This window comes from Lagenorhynchus albirostris, chromosome 2, assembly GCF_949774975.1.
Source record: "Lagenorhynchus albirostris chromosome 2, mLagAlb1.1, whole genome shotgun sequence".
In the NCBI taxonomy this organism is placed as follows: domain Eukaryota; kingdom Metazoa; phylum Chordata; class Mammalia; order Artiodactyla; family Delphinidae; genus Lagenorhynchus; species Lagenorhynchus albirostris.
Genome location: NC_083096.1, coordinates 151,484,727 through 151,493,720, shown reverse-complemented (window position 1 = coordinate 151,493,720; position 8,994 = coordinate 151,484,727). Strand labels below are relative to the sequence as shown.

General features: G+C 47.6%; 1 protein-coding gene across 1 annotated transcript; it reads left to right on the top strand.

Moving 5' to 3' along the window:
* The first annotated feature begins 322 nt into the window (after nt 1-322).
* On the top strand, nt 323-8,074 carry ERMAP (erythroblast membrane associated protein (Scianna blood group)). Its single transcript, XM_060142656.1, has 9 exons — nt 323-407; nt 1,141-1,257; nt 2,109-2,141; nt 3,225-3,257; nt 5,059-5,079; nt 5,877-5,897; nt 5,990-6,016; nt 6,124-6,150; nt 7,350-8,074. Exons 1-9 carry the CDS (start codon nt 323-325, stop codon nt 8,072-8,074), a joined length of 1,089 nt encoding a protein of 362 aa, XP_059998639.1.
* The last annotated feature ends 920 nt before the right edge of the window (nt 8,075-8,994 follow it).

Below are 8,994 nucleotides of genomic sequence, written 5' to 3'. Positions count from 1 at the left end.
CCCTGCAGTGCTCACTCATGGCATTTATAGACTTAACCATGATGCCAGCCTCTGTGTTGAGCACTTACCTCCTTCAAACTTCACAATGATTCTGCCAGGAGGCACAGTTTTTATACCCATTTTAAAGATGGAGAAACTGAGTCCCAGAGACTCAGGCCACATGGAGGTAAGCAGCAGAGCTGGGATTCAATACCTGGCCTGTGACTCCAGAGGGTACCCAATGCAGCCTCCATCTCTGCCCTACCTCCTGGGTGGTACCCTTTCTCCCATCAAGCTCGCCAACTCTTTCTGATGCCTCCCTGTGTCTGTCCTCCTAGTTTGGATGAAGATGGCAAGTTCCTCAGGCTCCTGGCTCTCCAGATGCTTCATCACACTCGTCTTCCTCCAGTTGCCTTTGCGTGTGTCAGGTGAGAGTTTCCGTACCTCTTTCCCTGCCTGCGACATCTGACAAAAGGGTTCCAAGAATAAGGAGGCCAGGCCCAAGGCCTTGTTTCTTCTCGGGTGCATGTTCCAGAGGGCAGGCCGGGCTTGGCGAGCCTCAGTCTCTCTCCGGGGGTCACGCAGTGCTGAGCAAGAACTCACATCCAGCTTAGGCTCTTTGCCACTTGTCCTAGAGCCTCTCCTGCTGTTCTTTTCTTCGCTCTTTCTTCCTTCCGTCCCTCTTTCTCTCCTGTCTAGACGTTTGGCTTGCTGCTGTGACACCATAGAAATAGTTTTGCCCCTGCTAATAGGGCTCGGGCAAAGAGTTCGCTGACTGCTGCTCTATCTCAGAGTGAGGATTTGAAGGGGGAGCAGATGGGTGCTCATGAGAAGACTATAGCGGTTCCTGAGGAAGCACCTCCAGTTCTCCAAAGTCTCGGGCAGGATGAGATTGTGGTTGAGATGCTGAGTTTGAATCAATGTCTTCAGGCGGGACCATTGAAACCAATCCTGAGAGATAAACATCTCACTTTAAAGTCATTCCTGGGTCATCTGGGGTTTGAGTCGCTGAGGGAAGCAGAGAGCCTCACCAACTTGGCTGGAGGTCTCTCTCAAGGTGATGGAGGCAGTTGGGATGTGCCTGAGTCACCTGCCATTCGAGGTGGGGCCCTTGCCACGGAGAAGCTCTCAGAGGGTGGTCACAGGTGGTTTCTGTTTCAGCCCCATCTCCGGGGAGGTTCTCCTCATCAGCAGTGGCTCTTGCTGTGATCCTGCCTGTCCTGGGGATTTTCATCATGGTGGGCATTTACATCATCTGGAAGCAAAGAAGGTCAAAAGGTAACTAAGTGGTAAGGGAGCCCAGGCTGGCAGGAATTGGTACTGCAGCCTCTCTAGGAAAAGGCTGGGAGGAAGCAGACAGAGACCTAACAGTTATCCATAGGTTGTTTGGGAGAAAACTGGTAGAGCTGTGTTCTGGGGACCCACACTGAAGAGAGGATCATAGAAAGTGCAGAAATCTCCTGGGCAGAGCTGTGAATTAATTAGAAGACTGACATCATGCCAGTCTTCTAATTAATTAAGAAATCCAGGGCTTCCCTGGTGGTGCAGTGGTTGAGAATCTGCCTGCTAACGCAGGGGACACGGGTTCGAGCCCTGGTCTGGGAAGATCCCGCATGCCACGGAGCAACTAGGCCCGTGAGCCACAACTACTGAGCCTGCGTGTCTGGAGCCTGTGCTCCGCAACAAGAGAGGCTGCGATAGTGAGAGGCCCGGGCACTGCGATGAAGAGTGGCCCCCCCTTGCCACAACTAGAGAAAGCCCTCGCACAGAAATGAAGACCCAACCCAGCCAAAAAAAAATTAATTAATTAATTAATAAACTCCTACCCCCAACATCTTAAAAAAAAAAAAAGAAATCCAATCATATCCATTAGATAAAACCCTCATTAATATGGTTGCATTTCATGGCTCACAGGGTTGCCAAGGACCTTGAAAGTCACATAACTGAACACTCCTTTCCCTGTCTGATGGTTTGAAGACCCTCTAATCCTTTCTAATGGTCACACACCCACAGCAACAAGGAGCAAAGTCCTGCTCAGGCAGCTTGTGGTCCCTTGGACAGCTCTGCCTGTTAGAAAAGGCCCTTCCTTAAGCCGAGCTGACATCTCTCTCTCTCTCTCTCCCTTCCAGAGAGGCTTCTCTATGAACACGCAATGGAGGTAGGTGAGTGTCCTGGGCTGGGCAGGTATGTTTCTCTGTTTTGTTCATTTTTGTGTCCCCAGGGCCCACTAATCTAAATTCCAGACCTGAAGATCGCAGCATCTGCTGGGTGGTGACGGTGGTGGTGGTGTCAAAACCTGTTGTTCCCAGTTTCCGCTGACTGTACCTTGTAATAGCTTGCCTTCCAGTATGTTCCACTGACTCTACCTTGTAATAGCTTGCCTTCCAGTATGTTCCGCTGACTCTACCTTGTAATAGCTTGCCTTCCAGTATGCTTGGTGATTTTGTCTCTGAGCTCATGGCTTGATCTTATCCTGGGGGAGTCATGTAGGTCTAAGGTAGGGGAACCAACAAATAATTGATAATTCTCTGCTAAGCGGTACAGACTATACCAGATGCTGGGGACACAACAGTGAGTGAAAGCGGACACGGTCTTTGCCTTCTTGGAACTTCTGTCTAGTCAGGGGGGTATACGTGCATTAAATAATTACACAAATAAATGTGTACAGACGCTACAAAAGGAAGTTCTGAAGGCTGGGAAGACGGTGACTGGGTGGAACCAACCAAACTTCAGGGATGGCAGAGGAGTTTCCAGATGATGTTCCCAGTGATGTTTGATCTGGAAGACGGACAGGCATGGGGGAAGAGGGAATAGGAAATCACCCACAGCAGAACAGCTTGAGAAAGAAACATGGTGCAACAGTGAGGGGAAAGGTGGCAGAAGGTGCTGCTGCAGAGTTAGACGGGGACCAGCATGTGAGGCCTTGCAGATCCCATGAAGGGTTTTCGTCTTTCTCCTTGGAGCTGTGGAGAAGCTGCGAATGGGCTATCCTGACCAGAATTGTGCTTCCAGAAAGCTCTCTCTGGCTGCTCTGCTGAGAGGAGACCAGAGGGAGCGAAACAGAATTTTGGGGCAATTTGGGCTGCTCTTTCTGGCATCCAAATGAGAGAGATGAGGGCCTGGATCAGGGAGGTGGAGGTGGAGATAGAGGGGGACAGGTTCAAGAGCCCATAAACTCAATAGGAAGCAGGGACCCTCAAGGTAATGTCACAGAATCTCATTTTCTTTTACTTTCCTTCCTCTAGAAAATCTTCTCTCAGACCATGCAAAAGAAAAAGGTAATTATATATATAGAATAAGGGGTAAGGAACAAATAACATTTGTTCTCCTACATAAATGCTGGTGGTTGTTATACATACAATATATATGTGGTGTATGTGTATACACACACGCACACACACACACACACACCCCACACATATATTCTCTGTTAATACCATTGGAATTTATTTTTTAATATCAAGGGGTTATAGGGTTGGTAGCAGTGGCCGAAGGGATGCCTGGGGTCAAAATTCATAGGTTCCTTCATTGGCTTTCCCACCAATAACCTAAAAAGAAGATTCATATACTATCTTAACATATATTAAAACGGTATTATAGGAGGATCCATACATCTTTGCATTGAGAGAGGTGGTGTGATACAGTGGGAGGGGCATAGGCTCTGGAGTCAGCAGCACCTGGCTCAGACCTGCCACTTGCTGGCTGGGTTAAGTCGCTTTACTACTCTGAGCTTTGGTTTCCTCATCTGTAAAATGGGGATAATAGATCTCTTCACCCGATTATTTTCAGGATTAAAAGAGACAACTTAAAAAAAACCCCACACAACTCCTACTACAGTGCCTGAAACCTTTCCCTTATTGCCATTTTGTCTTCATTAATTGAATGTTTGCTCTGGGCCACTGAGGGTAAAAGACAGACATCCCAGGTACAAAAAGCAGGTGGGGCTCTGCCCTCTGAAAGTCTAGCTGGGAAGACAAGTCACTGGCTCAGAAATGGCTCCACCTGCAGTGATTTCGGCATCTCCTCCCTTCCCCCCTCACATCTGCTCCAGACTAGTTAAAGCATAGGGGTGCACACCTCAGGGACACAATGACCGTCGTGTCCTAGAAGGGAAGGAACAGTGTGGTGTAGTGGGGAAGGCCTCCAACTAGGAATCAGACAGACTTGGGTTTGAATCCTGCCTCCTTGGCCACTTACCAGCTGGATAATCTGGGTAAATTTCCATGTCCCTCTGAGCCTCAGACCACCAGTCTGTAAAATGGGAATAATAATTATATGCACCTCATATTGTTGAGCAGATTCAGGGCCTACGTCATAAAAACAGGACACACTAAATGGAGGCTGTTGGTAGTGGGAATGGTAAAAATAAACCGTTATCTTGTTAGGGACCATATCATATTCAGCTTCACTGCCCCAATGCCCAACACCTAACATATGCCCAGCCCTTAGCACAGGGCCTGGCAGTGAACTCAAATGTATAATTTCAACTCTGTGGCAGGACCAGTGCTAAGGGGAAAATGTGGGCAGATGACCCTTCCAGAGAGGCTGCAAGTACTCCCCCAAAGCACAGAAGCATATGCACATGTCCCAGACCTTCTGGGGTCTCCAAATTTGTGATTCTCCACAGTACTTCAGCGGGGTGGGGGGAGGTTAGTGTAGAGAATAACAGCCCACATCAGTAACTCGATGGTAGGCCTTCAGCTAGTTTTACACCATAGATATTATAAACAGTTATAAAAGGGCGGCAAGGCATACACTCATGGACACTCGGTTACAAACATATTGGAAACACTCATATGAACAGCGGAAATGAAACCAGACAGACAAAAGGAAGGGAAGAGGAGCCAAAGTCAGGGTAGTCCAGGTCATCTGGAAAGTGGCACCAGCACCGGTGAATTCCCCAGTCTGCCCTTAGGGGGATGTGACTGTATTGGGGGCTGATAGGATTGTCATCATTCTTTCAGCCAGGGGTGGGGTTTGGGGGCTGGGGGGCATAGGGGTGGAGTGATGAGACTTCCTGGGCCCCGGGGATAAAGCGGCAGGATCTGCTCACTCGCGCCTCTTTCTCTGTTTTTTTAGGACGTCTCTATAAAGCCCTCAGTAAGTTCTGCTCCTCTTCCATGCCACAAACCTCCTTCTGCTGACATCTTTGCTTTATGATGAGACTCTCAGATTCACCTCCTGGGGCAGAAGAGAGGGGGCAAGGCAAGGATACTTCAAGCATGAGGGTGGGAATTTCCTGGCTCCCTAAAGCCTCTTTTTCCTCAAATATTCTGTGCTCCTCTTTCCTGCACAATTGTTATGTAGTCACTAAATGGGAAATGTTTTAGCAAGAAGAGAGATACCCTCCATAGGCGAAGACATCTGGGAGACACTTCTATCACTCAGGCATGACGTTGCCTTCGGTGGGATCCAAGGTAGATGGATCCTCATTCAGCTGAATATGTGGAACAGTGCTTCTCCACCTGTTCATGTATGAGACCCTCTTCATAACAACAACAACAAGACACGTGATATGTCTATTTGATTTTACATTGAGAAAACATGCATAAGAAAATCTAATGGAAATTAGTCATAGTTTTAAATGAACTTATATTTTATTCTTCTCCCACAACATCTACATACGTTTATGTTGCCATCACTTACATGTGTGAGATGTGTTGTTGATTCAATCTGCAAGTCAGGTTTGGCTCCCATAGGGACTCACTGACCCTCTGCAGTATCTCTGGGGACCCCAGGACCATGGCTGGGAGCCATTGCTGTTGGAAACACTGTCATGGGGAAAGTTCAGGGCATCGCTAGTGGGGATCTGCTCTGGGAATGGGGTTGGGATGGGACTGGAGCATCACAGACATGTACAAGCCCTCATTCTGATTTGTCAAATTGTTATTCTTTAGAGAAACTCCGGCATGAACTGAGTAAGTTCCCCTATTCTTATAACTTCTATACCAACTTATGTTGATTCTATGTTTCCAGTGAAAGCTCACTCCCCTTGTTTCTTCTTTTGTAGAGTTAAAGAGAGCTGCAGCAAACTCAGGTAAGGTGCACTCTCCCTGTCCCCCCACTCTACCTGCCCCCACTCCAACTGCACCAGGAGGTCTCCATTTCTCCATTACTTTAACAATCCCCTTTTCTGTCTTTTAGGCTGGAGAAGGGCCCGGCTACACTTTGGTAAGTTGCACCAGTTTAATGGATCCACATTTCAGAGCCCATTCCTCTGTTCCTTTGGAGGGCAGACTGTAATTAAAAAAAAAAATTAAGTCAAATCTGTTTATCTGCTTATCAAATTTAAAAAATCTTTGATTCAGAAAGTCTCCCTTCTTTTAGAACACTGGTAAATAATTGGTTTACTCTTCTTATGGGTTTTCTATGATTTTTGAGGTTTTTCTTAAGTTCATTGGTTACTTGTATTTTATCTTTTTGGCTTGTCTGCGCCTGTCCTATTCTGGCTACTTTTCGACTTGTGGGAACTTTTTCTGTATTAACTCTTGTCCTATTTTTCACAAAATATTTTTCTGAGTTTTTCATTTGCATGTTAATTTCCTCATTGTATTCTTTTTTTTTTTTGGATGCATGAGTGTTTTATTTTTCTGCAGCCTCAGTAGTTGTAGCACACAGGCTCAGTAGTTGTGGCTTGTGGGTTCTAGAGCGCAGGCTCAGTAGTTGTGGCACACGGGCTTAGCTGCTCCGCGGCACGTGGGATTTTCCTGGACCGGGGATCCAACCATGCCCCCTGCATTGGCAGGCGGATTCTTAACCACTGTGCCACCAGGGCAGTCTCTCTATATTACCATGTTAAAATGATAATTATAAGCAATAATTTTAGCTAAGAAAGTGAGCGTCACACACTCACTGTGTGAACAAGGCACTATCTCATGCATTAGCTCATCAGATCTGCACAACAGCTTCTCCAGCATATTATTCAGTGGTGCTATTATTCCTTCTTTACAGATGAAGAAACTAAGGTTTTGAGGTGAATAACAAGCCCAGGGTCACATAACTAGCTTGTGGCAGAGCTGGGACTCAAAACATGCTATCTAGCTACAGGGTCTAACATCAAAGCCTGTTTATTATCATGCATTAGATTCCTTCGGACCAGCAGAGACAAAGGCATATTTCCTAAGGATTAAGGCAGCTTCACAGATGAGTGAGAAACATTTCCTCTTTTACTTAGCAGACCACCAGCAGATCTAGGAGACTGGAAGACAGTTTTCTTTAGTTCCAGGACATGTGAAGGTGAGGGCACCATAAACTAAAATGGGCCGATGACAGTGGTTGCAGACCTAGGGATGATTATTCCCTCCAAAGCTACTCAAAGATCCCTTGAGACCTAGCCGTCTCAAACCTCACATCTCTGTGACTCTCTGCAGTGACTGTGACCCTGGACCCAGACACAGCGCATCCCAAACTCATCCTGTCTGAGGACCGCAGGTGTGTGAAGCTTGGAGACACAAGGCAGCCTGTACCCAACAACCCTCAGCGATTTGACTTCGTCGTCAGTGTCCTGGGCTCTGAGTACTTCATAGCTGGCTGTCACTACTGGGAGGTGTCTGTGGCAGACAAGAGCAAATGGGCCCTGGGGGTGTGTAGTGAGTCAGTGAGCAGGAAGGGGAAGGTCACCGCCTCGCCCGCCAATGGACACTGGCTCCTGCGACAGAATCGCAAGAATGAGTACGAGGCCCTAACATCCCCGCAGACCTCCTTCCGCCTGAAAGAGTCCCCGCGGTGTGTGGGGATTTTTCTGGACTATGAAGCAGGAGTCATTTCCTTCTACAACGTGACCAACCAGTCCCACATCTTTACTTTCACCCACAGTTTCTCTGGCCCCCTTCGCCCTTTCTTTGAACCTTGCCTTCATGATGGAGGGAAAAACATGGCACCTCTAATCATCTGTTCTAAACTCCAAAAACCGGAAGAATCAACTGTCCCCAAGCCAGAAGAAAAAGGTCTTGCTAATGGAGACGTGGCCCTGCAGGTGGACCCTCTTCTGCTCCCCGCTCAGGCACAAGAGCTTCTCCCACTCACAGATATGATCCTGTCCTGGCCCTCTGACATTGGCCCAGCCCTGCAGGGGCTCAAGGTTCCTTCTTTTTAGGGATGAGCCTCATCACCTGCTCCCCAGATGCTCCAGCCCAGTGCCCTGGATTTCAGTCTCTTGGCCTAACCACCTGATTCTGGATCGTCTCTCCTCCTTTCCCCCAGGCCCCTTTGTGGTTTCTCTTGTACCAACTTTCTCCCAGGGCTCAGTTCTAAACCGTGTCTTCCTTCTGGGGACTTGAAGTTTACATTGCCCTGGAAGAATTCTTGAAAACCAAATGATGGGAATTCCCTGGCGGTCCAGTGGTTAGGACTCCGTGCTTTCACTGCTGAGGGCCCAGGTTCAATCCCTGGTTGGGGAACTAAGATCCCGCAAGCCGTGTGGTGTGAGCAAAAAAAAAAAAAAACCAAAAAGATGGGAGGAAAACCAAATGAACAATCAGACTAGGTTTAGGTGGTGGTGTTGAATGTGTGTCACTGAGATACAGGGGCTCTTTACTCGAGGGGCTGTTTAAAAGCACTTCATCCTGCCTCATCCTGCACTCAGGCTTGTAGTCATGAAGTTATGATGACCAGTGACTTCTTACTTATCCTGTCAAGAACTGCTTTTCTCCTTTTCTCTGTTCAGGCCTCTAGCCCCCATAGCCAGCTTTTTAAAAGTAAACATGTTTTGGATCACACACTCTTCCTTCTTTCTTCTGGAATATAGGGCAGAAGGCCAGGGGAATTAAAAAAAAAAAAGCCACCCTTTTCTATTTCCTTGATCCTGTTTACAGCATAGTTTTGTGACATTCAGTGCTAATGTACATGTTTTCAAAGCTAACTTGGTGATAACCAGGTATGGGGACTTTAAACGTGGTAGCTGTAATCCTGAAAAACCTCAGGAGGAAGCTGGGAGGTATGGCTTCAAACAGAGCAGCTCAGCTGTGTGTGGCCTTGAAAAGGCAGCAGTGGGTTAGGCCATCTGTTGCACTGGCC

What these genes read in the sequence shown, in the direction of transcription:
- ERMAP (XM_060142656.1), top strand. Translation starts at nt 323, where the DNA reads ATGAAGATGGCAAGTTCCTCAGGCTCCTGGCTCTCCAGATGCTTCATC. An exon ending in ACGTCTCTATAAAGCCCTCA is followed by an intron (nt 5,080 to 5,876) that starts GTAAGTTCTGCT and finishes GTTATTCTTTAG; the next exon opens with AGAAACTCCGGCATGAACTG. An exon ending in AAGGGCCCGGCTACACTTTG is followed by an intron (nt 6,151 to 7,349) that starts GTAAGTTGCACC and finishes GACTCTCTGCAG; the next exon opens with TGACTGTGACCCTGGACCCA.